This window comes from Paramisgurnus dabryanus, chromosome 11 (assembly GCF_030506205.2).
Source record: "Paramisgurnus dabryanus chromosome 11, PD_genome_1.1, whole genome shotgun sequence".
Classification (NCBI taxonomy): Eukaryota; Metazoa; Chordata; class Actinopteri; order Cypriniformes; family Cobitidae; genus Paramisgurnus; species Paramisgurnus dabryanus.
In genome coordinates, this window is record NC_133347.1 from 24,243,159 (window position 1) to 24,259,155 (window position 15,997).

The following is a 15,997-nucleotide window of genomic DNA, read 5'->3' on the forward strand; positions in this document are numbered from 1 at the left end:
CATTTTCGCCCACAGGACTGCCGCATACTGGATGTTTTTACCTTTTCACTCCATTCTTTGTAAACCCTAGAAATGGTTGTGCGTGAAAATCCCAGTAAATGAGCAGATTGTGAAATACTCAGAACGGCCCGTCTGGCACCAACAACCATGCCACGCTCAAAATTGCTTAAATCACCTTTCTTTCTCATTCTGACGTTCAGTTTGGAGTTCAGGAGATTGACTTGACCAGGACCACACCCCTAAATACATTGAAGCAACTGCCATGTGATTGGTTGATTAGATAATTGCATTAATGAGAAATTGAACAGGTGTTCCTAATAATCCTTAAGGTGAGTGTGTGTGTGTATATTATATATATATTCATTATCTTTCAGACAAACACATCTGGAGTTATTTTAGTAAATGTCCTTGCTTTTCCAAGCTTATAATGGGAGAAAACAGGGATCAGGGAACAACTTCTTACTTTGTACTGAAGCCCAAATAAGTGCATTCACCCTTCACAGAAGTAATCCACACGGTTTCAAGGGGTTAATAAAGGTCTTCTAATTGATGCCATATTGTAAGAACAATATCCATATTTTAAACATCCGGTAACGACACCATCTTGGACTGCCGCCATTACAGGAAACGAGTTATTACAGTTTAAAAAGTTTGAAATATGATTTTTTTTTCCTAAAATCAAGACTCAATAGTCAAGGATGTGTTTCAAGTTATTATAATAAACAACATGCAAACACATTCATCACTGCAAAGTCTGACTCAACCACTGAAAACAGTTTTATTCACAGCAGTGTTAACTTGCAATTACCATAAGGATTTACTGTATGTACATATGGCAAGCTGTTTTAGCATTTATTCATTCTCAAGATAGGGCATTTTCATATCAAAAATAAAAAATTGTACTAGTTAAAATTCTTGATTTTACAAATGCTATTTCTACAAGTAAGAATTATTCTAGTCCAATAAATGACTTTCATTGGCATAACCAAACAAGCAATGGAGTCGAGTCGATTCAATCATATTAAATTATATGTATACATTTTATTAGAAAATCAAACAATAACATATTTATGACATTCATTCATTCATGCTGCCAAAAGTAGAGTAAGGGAGAATTTGGACCATTTTATTACAGCATTCAGATGCACATGATGCTAAATAAATGCATTGCAGCTCTTATTGTATCATTTAATGAATTTATCCATCAAACACTGCCTGAAGTGTTCTGTTTAAAGTCATAAAATGGAAACATTGGGAAACAAAGAATAAAAAAACATTTTTGGCACCGAATTTCTTAATCTTCCATCACTTCAATAAACATTTTTCTCCTTAGCAAAATTAAATTGTACAAATATTAAAACATACTATAAAATAAGGTTCATCCTGAAGGGTGGGGCATAGACATTCATCACGTTACCCCTGTATTACAAGGCGACGGCCAATGGTTTTATTATTTTAAACAATGTATGGACCCTGCTACAACTTTTTAAATATAAATGTGACTGTTCATGTAATATTTCAACATTTTCTAACACACTGTTATTGTCCAGTGCTGCCCAGTCCCCTTAGCCCAACATTAAAAAAATAATCCTAAAAATGTCACACCACACAACTAACTATTCTCTCAATACATTGATAGACAGATATACAATATATATTACTAAATTTTATTTATATGATGTATTGTATGTCTAATTCCTTTAAAAATATAAAGAAGAAAGAAGCAGAAAACAGAAAGCAGAAATAACGACATATATCAAAATAAAATATTTCCCCAAAACAAGTGCAAACATATACGGCTACATACAAATTTTACTTGGCATGCTGAAAACAGTGCTCCAAATGACACATAAATGAAATGTTAAATGATTGTAGTGTTTGTTTATTTGTAAATTCGCAAATGCTTAATTACACCTAAACCTATAACTCTATGGCCTCCTATTGAAACACAAGTCTGAAGTGATGCCCTTGAGAACAGTAAATTATCTTGACCATACCATGAATCAACTACAACAAGTCTATTATTGACAGATGGGTCGTACGATTTAACCCCTTACATGTAAATTATGCGTAGATTTCATCAATAAATTCTTGTTGAGATAGGAAATGACAGAATTGTCCTATACTGTAACCACTTGTGGTTGACTTTTAGACATTTTTATCATCGAGATTAAATCTTTGTCATATATAAAAATAAGTCTTGACTAACATTTCCTCCGTTTCATAAACAATTACGTGAGGCTATCAAGCATTGATTTTAAAAGGGAACATTGCGCTTGAAGCAATATTGAAGACGTATATTACCAGAACCAGTAAAAAATGAACTAGGGACATCTCGACGACTATGTTTAAATAATTACAATGGATTTTACTCTAAAGTCCAATGAAACATCAATGTAAACCAACAACTACGTACAACTGTTAAACATTCCCGATTACATTAATATTAAATAATAAAATAACAACACAGATGCAGCAAATATCAGTAAATCAAAAAAAACACAACTCAAATTTTCAACCAATTTACGTGTTTGGATTCTGTGCCACAGACTATCAGACTCACTTTGATTATTGGTGCATCTGAAACTTATATAATGTCTATATGTATGCTGCATATACACTACACTAGCATATAGTCTTTAAAATGAGATGGACTAAAACAACCTCCAGATTTGATTTCATGGCCTTTTTAAAAGAATGGTTCACCCAAAAATAAAAAATTTGTTATTATTTACTTATCCTAATGTATCATTTATTTTTCAGAACCCTAACACAGATTTTTAAAAAGTGTCGTTTTGGGTTTTGTTGTTTGAGACCGAGCGGTCACCATCCACTCCCACTGTAAGCAGAAAATAATGTGAAGCTTTAAAATGACCCAAAAGTGAAATAAATAACTCAAGTTGTGTTATATATTTTAAGTGTCCTGAAGACATTTACTTCTTTACTTTCTTGCTTTAGGATATCGCTATTGTTTAGTTGGTTAACATCCTAAAACTGCCTAAACAACAGTTAAGACACCGAGAATGTGCACTGAAAGCAAGGCACAGGTCAAGATTTTCATTAAAAAAAAATATTATATTTTAGTTTGTTTTACACCAAACCCTTTTGTATGCCTTCAGGACATTAAAAATATATACTGCACGAGTCGAGTGGAGTTATTATTTTAACATTTTCAGTGCCTTTAAAGCTTGAGTTTTTGGGTCACCATCTGCTCCTATAATAACCAGAAAACCCAAAACAAAAATCTGCCTTTGGGTTTTGAAGAACAAAGAATAACCTTTGGGGATCAAATGACATGAAGGTGAGTAAATAATGACAAAGTTTTTGGGTGAGCTTTGTAATCCAACCACTTTACTGCACCTGATCAAATCTGAGCACAGTACCTAACACAAAAACAACAACTAAACTAAAATATCACAGATTTGTTGTGGAAACAAACAGCATCTCCGATGGCTACACTTCACATTAGCATTCTCCATTGCACTAGTGCTATAATTAAAAGTCAAGGGGGCTTCCAGGCCAAGGCCCTCAGTGTGGGATTTCCATAATTCACAAGTGCTAATGGCTTTTTAACTCGTCCCTCGCTGTCCTGTACATATTATATTGATCCGCGAGTTTGACTAACAACCCCACAGACACAATGACTGAAGCTCAAGAGAGGCTGACAGCTATAACTGCTGAGGTGAGTGTAAATGCAAAAATACATGCTTAATATTTCAAATATAAAACCAAACACAAAGCATAAGAGCCAAGAAGCGACTGTTAAAACTAATAGCTGAGGAGTGTTTTACCAGATTGTTTCACGTTTGGGACAACTGCGTTAACCCAACAACACGAATGCCAATTAAAACGGAAAGCTTGTGCGTAGCAGCAGCCTGCGTTTGGATATGGTGTCTGCATACCTGTATTCATGTCACTGTACGAAGTTTTCATAAAAATCGTGTTTGTAGTTACACAAAGCTTATTTTCTTATAAAAAAAAGTCTTTTAGAGGTGCCTTGAGAACTTCTCTGTTTTTTCTTGGTTCTGTCCATTCCATGCTATTTTCTTTGTTCTGCTATTTCTGAAGACGACACTTCTTTAAAATACGCACAAACCGTCTGAAAATGAATATGAATAGTTCTTGTGTTTTACGGCATCTGCAGTGTTCGGTGAAGATTTCAGTGGTCCTGTGTGCTGAATGGGTCGTGTCTCTGTTCACTGACTATTCGCGATTGGTTCATCTATCCATTGAATGATCTCTGGGTGCAGCAAAACCTAAAAACAGAGAAAGACAACCACAAATAAATGAGCATGGAAGTATATACAGCAAACCCACATGGCAACTGCTTAGATGACTACAGGTTATTACTGTAATGTTACTCCCGTTTATAAATTAGTTAAGTGAAAGAAGCGAACGTTACTTAACTTTAGAGCTTATTACTCAAGAATAAGAACTTATGAAATAAAGAAATATCACTGAAGCATTTTTCCAATGGTAAAATATTTGCACATGCAACTGTATGCGAGTCATTCAAAGTTTAATGGTAAATTTTGTAGAAAACTGTAAACATCTCACTGTAAAAAAATGATATCAAATCAACATGTTTTTTATATTTATTGTTACTTTAACTTAACAAATTAAAGCCCGAGATACACTGCATGACTTTTGGCTATCCCAGATGAAAGATTGCCATCGTGAAACAATCGTCGCGATTTCTGTTATCGTAGCTTTTTATCACTGCGTCAAAAACTGCGTTACGTGCACTGTAAAAAATATACTTTGGCCTTATGCTGCGTTTAGACCAGCCGCGGTAGAGGCGTCAAGCTCGAGTGATTTCAATGTTAAGTAAATGTGAAGACGCGTTGAGGTGCGTCTGGAGGTCTCGTGGCGCGAATGATGCGTTTAGTGCGGCTCGTCAGACGCGATTGTGCCTCATTCGTGCATCTAGTTTGCGAAAATGGCGTGAATTGAGCGTTGCCGCGGAAACGCGCGAGTTGAACATTTTTTACTTTGGCGGAAAAACGTGTCGCGTTAACCAATTAGGAGCTTGCTCTAGTAGAGACGTGATTACAGAGAGCGAGCGGAGTCGCAGAAGCCCCTCCCATGACGCAAATTTTCGTGTGAATGTCACGATGACTAGAATTTCACGCACGAATGAAGCGAGTAAACTCAAAATGTTCAAGCGGCAAACTAGATGTGGCAGACGAATTTGACGGTTAGGGTTAGCTTTTTATTTCTTGTAAACGCATTGTAAACCACAAAATGCAGGACAACAGCATTTACAGAAACTTTGCATAGTGTACATAACCAAACTATACATAACCAAAGTATTTAAACATGCATCTTGGACATGTTAGGTATCTCTTCTGAAAAAAAAATGCCTAGAAGAGGAAAAATAAATCTTCTGTATGCGTGGTGCGGGCACGAGTGTTTGATGACTAGTGTTGCCAGATCTTGCATGAAAAATACAGCAAACAAAAATCCAATAATAAATTCAAAGAAATCCAAATGCTTTACCCCAAAGATCAAAATATTGGGACCGGGAGCTTTTCACTTTAATAACACCAAAAACTTGATCGCTTCATGAAACAAAAGCCATACACGGTTAAGCTGAATTCAGACTAGCAGTAGCAGACCGACGCAATCTCATTGATTTCAATGGAAGCTAAGCAAATTGTAGCGACACGAGCGACAGTCACAGTTGGCGACTGGATGGGCATGTCCAGTCACGCGGCAAAGTTGAGAAATGTTTAACTTTATGCAAATTATGAGTGATTTTCGGGAGTAACTACCAATGACAACAAAGCAAAGGAGTTCACGTCATCCGTCTATCGTCAGTTGCTGGAGTGGACGTTACTCATTTGTTTATGACAACCAGGTATAGAAACGCCTCTTTTGAAAGAGATGAGCGACACACAGCGACAAAGTCACTTATAATGTGAATGTACCTTTAAGCACCACAACGGTATATCATACAAAAAAGATGAGGAACTGGCAACACTGCATAATAAATTCGTACAACACATAACACCAAGATGGAGGTTTATTGCAAAACATAAAGCTGTTAAATTATTTTGGTCAAAGCTGTGCCACCCGAGATGGCAAAATGTTGCTATGGTTACCTCAGTGTCAATCATTGCACTTTCGGGAGTGACCCTTATTCCGTAAACACATGAAACGATCATTTAGGGGATTCACTCACGCATTTAAAGGCGGTTGTCACTCCTGAAAGTTTGCAGTGTGTACAGAGCCTTACTTGATGAACAAAACGTGCCATAAACACAGAGCTTATTTTTTGAATAGACTAGAACGCCTTTATTATCATTACACATCTGTACTACGAAATTGTATTGGTCATTTAATGACCTACTTTAAATCTTAAAAGCTGTTTGTTTCCGAGCAATAAAATAAAAAGCAAACTTATTATTTCCAGGACAAAAACCTAATCAGACTCCAAATTCTCTTAAATGTCTTTGATATAAATCGCATCATAATTTGTCTACAACTCAAGCCTAATTGAACCCAATGATGGATCTGCTGCAGTAGTAAAGCCATCTAAACCCTCAACAAGCATTACCTATAAAACACACATAAAACTGGCAGCAAAACAAACTTACGGCCCTAAAAATGTCAATATGGGACAACAATGCAGGATAGATCTGTGTTCTGTGTATCTGTAATTAATGAACACTGCCGCTGGTACGGTGCAATGCTGAGAAGCGCTGGCGAAGGTTTAAGGACACAGCAGAGGATCCAGCAGACATAGGCTGCGTTTACATTTTGCATTAACATGCGATCTCGGTGATCCGTTCACGCAGATCCGATCATCCGTATATCAGGACACGGCGCGTTTACATTTGTCACATAAATGTGGCTTCTGTATCTGGATGTGTGATCGGATCCCGTTCAGCGAGACGCGCGCTGGGTGGATAGCTGTCAATCACAGATGGCTACAGCTGTCTTTCGCCACATGATTTAGGGTTGTCGCGGTAACCGCAATCCCGTATTGTACAGTGTTACTGATAAGCAAACAGCAGAGAATAATAGCAAACCCAAAAACCCTGATGTTCACATTTTAAGCTTTATTTTTTTTTAGCTTTAAAGGCTTTATCTTTGTTTATCTGCAACGTCCGCGCCAGGATGCACGTTTCAGCCAACGTTACCTAAACTTGACTTTCACCCGCATGCTTTTCATCAACAACAAAATCCGTGTGAAACATGACCTTTTTAGTCTGTCTGAATTCATACGTTTTTGATTTATGATTTACGAATATGATTGAACTAAAACAGCTAACAATTTCCTGTTCATGTCTCCCTCTATCGTATAGTAATGTAATTTACAAACACATTTATAAGTAACTTACTTTGTATAAAACCAACATTGAATAAATGTATTTGGTTAATGTTATTATGGTTTGTAAGTGTTTTCAAGTAACTTAAAATGTGTTAAATGAGATAGAAACTGACCAGAAAGAAGCGCAACATTCACGTTAATATGTCGCCATGGAAACTCAAACATTATAACGATTTATTCAATTCTGCCATTAAATTTTAAATCCCTCCATAAATAGTGGAAACATGTTAAACATATGCCTGAATAGCCTAAGTTAAATACAGTCAACAGTGTTAACATGCTTTTGTATATCGATTTATTTCAAGATACGTTCAAGCTAGCTAGCATTTCTCCACAAATATAAATTTGTGCGTCTCTCACCTGCGCTCCATGACCTAACGTCCTTTATTTTTGACAGCTGTCATTGAGATGAGATGATAGTGGGCGGGGTTTTGTGTGACGTTGGCCTGCAAATGCAGATACGATGGCTGGATTGCGTTTACATTACAATGAGATCCGATCACAAAGCGTCCTCGACTACCTCTGCATCAGGACACACAGATCGGATAACATTCCGATCACAGACGCGTTTACACTTGTCTTTTCAATGTGTATGTGGACAACATCCAGATACAGGTTGCATGTTAATGCCAAGTGTAAACGCAGCCTTAGATCATGGGAGGGACCTGTCCTTTATCACGCACCACTGAGTCACAGTAAATGAAGGCAGAGAGGATGCTAATGATCCCTTAGGGAAATGAAACAAAATCCTTAAACAGAAGTAGGAAGTCTAAGGCCACCATTACATTTGTTTTTGCAATGGTATAGTAACCGTATAAAATTATTGTTTAGACACTTTATTAAAATACAACCAGAATTTGAATGTCAGTGACATGTATATTTACCCCTGTGATCCTGATGAGATATATTTAAACACTGACCAATGACTTACAGTAAATACATTAAAGGTGAACTGCCTACTTGTAGTCTGACAAAAACCCAAACTAGTTTATCAAAGTCAAAATAGATGCAACAAAAACAGCAGGCACAAAAAAGTCTCACCTTATGAATTTCCCAGTACTGTGTGTCAATGTGCAGTCGTCTTCAGTGTAAAAAAGAGGAAAACGGGCTGAAAAAAATTATAATAATACGGCTATCAGATATTATCATTTACTGACCATATTGTGTAAACATGTTTTATTATGGATGGAATATTTTTAAAAGAGATAAAATCACCTTGTGGTCCCCCATGCAGACATTGGAGCCCAGTGTGTTATAAACAACATCAGTTTCACCATCTTCCCTCTGCATACAAACAAACAAACAAACAACATACGCACACTCACAAACAAGACTCTGTTCATGCTTGTATTGTCAAGTCGAAACCTGATTAGAAAAATTGCATATTTTAACATTTTTCTGTATATAAACTAGGGGTGTCCTCGACTAAGGATTTACATATTCGAATCAGAATTTTCGAATCTTTCCATAGTCGACCGATAGTCGAATCATCTATGTTTGTATGCATGGGTTGGGAAGGGGCCAGACCAGGTACAAATTGGTAACTTTTATTTTCTTTCACAAGCAGCACACATAAACAACTGTCTGATAAAGTGACCAAAACTGTCTTTCAAGTAATAAACGAAGACAAAACTGACGATGCATTTATATATATATATATATATATATATTTAAGGTAAAATGTAAGGCAACATTTGTTTAATTATTCCTCATAACATTTTAAAGCCACGATCTACAGAACATCACACAAAAATACATTTTGATAACTAAACCTAAAAAAATAACAAAGGTAATCCTGCCTTGGAAACTCCGGCTACAATTACGTGTTTTTATTTAATTTGGAGATAGCGCGTCAAAGCAGTCATGACCAAAAAAAAACGACAAATGAGAAATGACAAATAATTTGTGATTGTGACTGTAAATGATAAAAACTAATCTTTATATACAATTCATTAAACTTTAATTTATAACAAGAAAAACACTGAAATTAATGATTTTATAGACACTACGCGTTATTATTTAGCACAGAAATACCTGCTTGCTTGCTTTGACTTTGATCATCTCTGTATTCACTTTAGATACAGAAAGACCGGATGATATTATTTATTTCAGGAATCTCTTTGCTATCATTTGAAAGTGAACACCGACTGACCATAATATTAAATCACAAGAAAGACATTCGTGTCAGGCAGAAATAGGTTCGGTGCAGATACTAGTTTCCGTTTCATCACCGAAATAAAAAAAACAGCTTACCTGTTTTGTAGTTTAACTTTAAGATAGACAATATATGTTTTAAATACATTTTAAAAACTTATACTCGTCGAAAAACATCAGTTTTTTAATGTTTAGTTGGATGAACTCCTAAATATGAGACGTAGAGCACCTAACCCGTTCGGCTAAATTACATGCGCAAGCATGGCCAGCACGCAATAGCGCAACATCGATACAACGAAAAGCTATCCAAAATTTACATACTTAAATAAGATCGGAATTTACGTTTATAATAAATACAATTTTTTAAATAAAATAAGGTCAGAAGTAACAAAGTGCAGAACAAATATGCAAAATGCCTCAAGTGCACGGAAAACAAGCCAAATAGTTAAATCAGATAGCCTAACCCAAAGTGATTTATAAATAAAATAAAATATAGAAATTATTAAAAGAACGAAAGACATAGTTTAATTTGCCAGCTTTTTCTTTTAAATGTCGAAACAAAGAGGCAAGGCTTTAATAACATAGAGACATCTTATGGACGTGAAGCCCGGTCACAGGGGTTGTTGGATTTATTAACGCATTCTAAAAATATTTATTGAAAGCTGCTACTTCACATATTATTTGCAGCATTATCATAATATGCAGTATATTAATATATTGTGAGAAAGCTGTTATATGTGAAATCAGATAATGTGTGCACCCATACGGCCAAAATTAAATGATCCTCATTTCATAACACATCTGCGACGATTCGACTATGAGATTGGTAGTCGAATCAGGCTTCTCCTATCGATGCATCGAATCTTCGACTATTCGGGGTCACCCCTAATATAAACGTACCCGATTGATGATGTCTCTTGCACTATGGGACATCAAGATGCGATCACACCATGCGGGGCATCGTGTATTCATGTATTGTGTGGGTTTAGTGTAGTCTTCACTGTATGGGTAACTGAAAAACAAGATTGCGATCAATTACTAAAGGATTACTCCACCCTGCCAAATTTTTCCTGATTATTTGTTCATATTCATGTCATCCAAGATGTTCATGATTTTCTTTTTTTACTCGAAAAAAAAAAATATACACATTTAGGGCCAGATTTACTAACATCTTTCACCAGCAAAAAACTTAATTTTGTTGTTAAATACGCCGTGGATCATTACCGTTGAAAAGGTGTGGTTTGCGACTGATCTTATTGCATATGCATTTCTAGAAGTTTCCCTTTCAGACGCAAAATTTATGAGAGGAGATTATTTAAATGATTCACGCAACGTAATTTACTAATGTTTGCACGTGTGATATTACTGGGATTTGTGGTATTATTTAAAGCAACACTATGTAGTTTCCATGTAAAAATGACTTACAGCTCCCCCATGTGGTTGAAAAGCGCAACAGTGCCTGGTATCAGACACTCTTCTGCAGGCAGGGGGAGGGGTGGGGCTGTGTTTCCTACCCTCCACCGCCACTTTCAGAGTGTGCTTGTAGCAGCTAGGAGGCTGCTCAGGTTGCAGCAACAGTACAATTTGTCCAGTTAAAAGTTGTTCTATCACTGAAATAATTTTAGAGACATTATTTAAAGGTAAAAAAACTACATAGTGTTGCTTTAACGCCAAAAAAGCATGTCTTAAATAATTTTGTGCTTGAATTGGCTGCAATTGTTGCTGATAGGACAGACATCAGAGAGCGTGTGGTGCAAGGCAGGGGATTGTTTTAACACATAAGAGTTTATTTTGTAAGTAAAAAGTAAATAAAAGAGGAGTCACTAGAAGTCATCACACAACGCCATGTGTTTCAAAACTTCTTGTAAACCTTCATTTTCACACCCCACATTTTAGCTGAGATGTTCGTGGTGCTGAACTCAAGCACATCAGGCGTTAGTAGATCACCCGCACCTGAGGGGCATAAGCTCTGCTTATTGCGAACCTGAACTAATTTGTGCTGCTCCTAGTAGATTGTGTTGGTCATTATGGAAATTAGCTGTTAATTTGCATATATTTCGTAAACAACGTGCAGATATTACCACTCACATCGGCGCTTTTTTGGAATTGCGTCATCACGCTTATTTGCCCCGTTTAGTAAATCTGGCCCTTAATGCGATTCAATTGGGATTGTTAAAATGACTCCACACGATCCCAGTGGTTTGTCCAGTCATGTCCAGTGTGACCTTACCAAAGTCATTAGAAAGGTAGACCAAGGAGTGCATAGTTTACAATGCAGTTAAAAGGTAAATAAATTTGTAAAAAAGTAGACAAAAAGTATATGAAGTAGTAAGTAGTAAAAAGTATATACATTTTTTACTTTTTTAGTAAATGACTGATGATTTTGCTGGACAAGATGATCATTCAGTTGCTGGGAATATGAAGCTGCACTGAAACTTTATTTTGGACCTTTAAAAAATTATTCCTGTTTAACATCTTGGATGACACTGACATGTGTAAATAATAAGAACATTTTTATTTATGGCTGGATTAATCCTTGATGCATTTCAAAGTGTTTCCGAGATTTGATTGGACCGTGAAAAGTGATGTAATGATATTATTGGTAAATATTATTTTATCGTGCTCAATTAGGCCTTGGTTACATCAAAAGGTTGTCATTGTAAAAAAAAATTTAAATTTAGTTTTTTTTATTTGAAAATTATTCAAGACTAGACTAGAGTCATTTATTTAAAAAAGTAAAATAGTGTTTTTTTAATTGGATATTAAAGTTGCTCACCTAGGAGGAAAATGAATATCCTCCTCTGTGATGATGTCATGGAATGCACTGATCTCCTTATCATACTTCAGAAGCTACAGCACAGAAACATACATAAGCACAAACTTCATAGATATTTGTTAATCATATTATATTTGTTCAGATTACAGAGTCTAGCCTCTATTTAGAAAATATGTTTAGATTTAACATTCACAGCTATAGGAATATTCCTGGAATCAGCATAGTCTGAATAGACTAAAAGAAAAAAATATTTTATTATAAAAATATTCTGCACATTAATTTAATCTTCTTTAAGAAAATCTTATTAATACAGTTGCGCTTTTCAGATTTCAATACACTGTTATAGTGGCTTGACTTTTACCATGACACATAATCGGATTATAACCAAAATCCAGTTACTGTAGGAATATTCATCTTTGAATACACGTGTTATTAAATAAAGTCCAAACCTCTTTTCCGTTGTTTTCCCGGAACGCAGCCTGATGCAAGTAAGCAAATAACTTGGTCTCTATGTGAAGGAGGACCTAATGATGACCAGAAGGACAGAAAGAAAAAATCAAGTATTGAAGGGAAAATGGGCAAAGAAAACAAAGAGACAAACAAACACAAAAAGACAAAGAGTTAAAAGACGAGAGGTGGACAGCGAAGGACGAAAGACAGAGGTTAATGCCGGGCGAATAAAAACTAACAAAGAACAAGGTGCAACTCCAGGAAAAATGAATCGCATGTCGGCAGGAGTGATCGAAATGCAAGCTCGCATTTTCTGGGCTGGCAAAAAGTCAATATCAACCCTCCAAAAACCATAAATCTGGCTAGACAGTGTACTGGATATGTCTGAGTGCACACAAAAAGACAAAATTTATCATCTCCTGGTGCTCGAGTCAGAACCTTTAACATCAAAGAGAACAAAATCTCTGTAAGAGGAGTGTCAGGGTAGATTTGCTGGGTTGATCTGTAATTTTGCATGTTTGTGTATATGCGTTATCAGACTACATAATAAGATTGCAAAAAAGTTTAACGGCCAATGATGTATATCTAAATCATATTTAAAAATACCAACATCAAAAATGTGATTTATTGTAATGAAATGAATAACATGACATGTAATCAAAATGTTTTTATAAATTAGTTGTAACCTATCATTTTTGTTGCTTTCCATTGTAGTCACCTTGTGGTCATTATCTTTTTCCTCATAGATGATCTTTTCCACCTCGTTGTTACTGTTTCTTTTCTCTCTGGGGTTTTCAGCAGACACAGAGAGGTTCTTTACACAAACAAAAACAAGCATTGGTTTAAATGTGAATTATGTGAATGATACAACACAATGCTGCATGAAAAAAATTTCCGAGTCTACCTGTACTAAACTGAGCGTGTCAAGACGGAAATTGAAATCACCGAATACGAAGAAGGGGGGCGAACTGTAGCTGTTATCTGATATCCTGTAACACAAGCACAGAGTTTCATTTGGGACCACCATAATTTTGTGTCATACATTGTACATGATTCAAAGAACACAGACAAACCTGTTGATGACATATCTGAGAGCTGCGTGGCGGTTTGCAGAGTACACTGAAGGACTCGATTTGCAGGCTATGAGGTTGGAGGCGTCGTGAAACAGGTGAACATTCACCAAGTCTAAAGCCCTGCACACACACACAATACAAAATTAACTTGTGAAACTATAGTAGGGGAGAGCGGGGTAAGTTGTCACACTTTTCACCATACATCACAATGATATAAATCTCATACCAAATGAAAGAATTAAGTATTGGGCACATATGTTGTGTTCATTACATTTTCATATCTTATCTTATTACGGAGTTGTAGACTGTTTCCTATTATTGGAGGCACACCAACACTGCACATTCCTATTCAAATACACCTTATCAGCTCATTAATAGAGACTCTGAGATGGGAAACAATGAAATCAGATGAGGGATACATCCAAAACATGTACTGTTGGTGTGCCTCCAGGAACAGGGTTGGGAAACGATATTTATGCATGAAAAAAGTTCAATTCCCGTACATTTTTTTTGTGTTCCATGTAATAAAGAGTGAGTCAGTGATACATTTTTATTTCTGGGTGCACTATTGCTTTAACCAGAATAAACGGTCTAAAGTTGGCCTAGTCATAAATTGCAGTCTAAACTATGTAACCCTGCCTGTGAAAACCCAAGTAGTTTTAGGATTTACTGTTTTCTATAGGACATAAAACATAAAGAACATTCTGTGAAAATATAATCTTGGTATCTTTTATATAGACTGAGTAATGTCAAAAACTGAAATTAAAATGAAATCAAAACTTTGATGCTCCTAATCTCATAATTAGATTATAAACCTTTAACCTGGATTTCACAGACAGGGTCACATATTATTTTTTAACATTGAATGTAAAAGTCGCAATAATTAGTGCACCATTAATTGTCACGTGTATTTCTGTAAGAGTGTGTATTGATTTTATTTACATTATGATATCTTCCATTTGTGTGTCTGTGTGTGTGTGTAGGTCTATCAGTACTGTCAGTATCTCTGACTGATGTGAGACATTAGCTGATAAGAGTGAGTGCAGATCTGCTAAATCTGAACTCTTTCATGAGCTCCATTCATTTATCATTCAGCCTTCAGGTTCCTGTACTGCTCTATTGTACAGCTGCCATGCAGCAGCTATTAATGTGCTTCTGATGGGCCGTGACTACGCTCACACACGACTCCACTAACACAACATGTTTGCTTTGAGACGAGGCCAAAAACATCCACAAAGGAGAATTATAAGGGTTATCTTAAAATGTTTGTGCATAATAAAATGTGTGTGTGTGTATCTGAACATACTGGTTGTGAATGATCCATCGTGTCCTCATAAAGCCTTTTCTAGACCACTTGAACTGTAATTAAACACACACACACACACACACACACACACACACATACACTTTCGCATTAAATGGTGATATAATTAAATAGACTTAAAAATGAAATGTAAAATCGAATGTAAACTTCTACCTGAGAAAACGTATTTAACTTATAACACAACACACTAGTTAGCTATCAGTTACTTTTGAACTTGAAACAAATTCATTATTATTATTATAAGTAGTAATAGTAGTAGTATTTTAGATTTTTTATTACCAGAATGAATTGAGACTGAATTATTACTCTTCAGGGAAAACAAGTTCTTGACATAATGATAGTGACACCAGTATTGGGTAAAGCAATTTGTTTTACCCAAGATAAAAAAAAACACCACCAAGTAGAAATTTCCTGATTATTTCGGTCCAAAGTCTGGATATAATCATATTTAAGTATATAACATTAACATATATGAAGAGCTTAGATGCAAAACCCTCTAAGTGCATCTGATGTTTTCTTGTAAATGAGCATTTTTATCTGGCTCATATTTAGTTTGAGTAATTTCACTTTATTGGCAATAAAAATGTTATTATTTACAAATGTCACTTTAGTCATTTTATCGGTATTTAACAAATTTGACTGACTTTCACTGCAAAAACCTCTAAGTGCATGCAATTTTTTTGGCAAAACCCTCTACTTCTAAAAAAAAATGTAAAAAAAAAGTAAGATAGTAAACGATTGCAAAATCACTAAGGATGCAACTAGAAACATTGCAAATGTCAAAAGTCAGATGGAAAAATTAAGAAACTGAACTACACATTAGGGGGCGCTGTGATGCATGTCACATTCAGGTCATATTCAGGTCCAAGTACTGTACACACAAT

General features: G+C 35.6%; 1 protein-coding gene across 1 annotated transcript in view; it reads right to left on the reverse strand.

Annotated features, from left to right (window-relative positions):
- Positions 1 to 1,016: 1,016 nt before the first annotated feature.
- The window catches only part of inpp5l (inositol polyphosphate-5-phosphatase L), a 40,500-nt gene continuing 25,519 nt past the window's right edge, over positions 1,017 to 15,997 (reverse strand). The window contains exons 7-16 of the mRNA XM_065247553.2: positions 15,096 to 15,148; positions 13,790 to 13,909; positions 13,621 to 13,705; positions 13,435 to 13,530; positions 12,716 to 12,790; positions 12,267 to 12,340; positions 10,391 to 10,502; positions 8,552 to 8,620; positions 8,378 to 8,444; positions 1,017 to 4,256 (exon numbers count right to left, since the gene is read on the reverse strand). Coding sequence (XP_065103625.1) covers positions 8,403 to 8,444; positions 8,552 to 8,620; positions 10,391 to 10,502; positions 12,267 to 12,340; positions 12,716 to 12,790; positions 13,435 to 13,530; positions 13,621 to 13,705; positions 13,790 to 13,909; positions 15,096 to 15,148 — 726 coding nt within the window. The 3' untranslated portion in view covers positions 1,017 to 4,256; positions 8,378 to 8,402. The remainder of the gene's footprint in view (positions 4,257 to 8,377; positions 8,445 to 8,551; positions 8,621 to 10,390; positions 10,503 to 12,266; positions 12,341 to 12,715; positions 12,791 to 13,434; positions 13,531 to 13,620; positions 13,706 to 13,789; positions 13,910 to 15,095; positions 15,149 to 15,997) is intronic.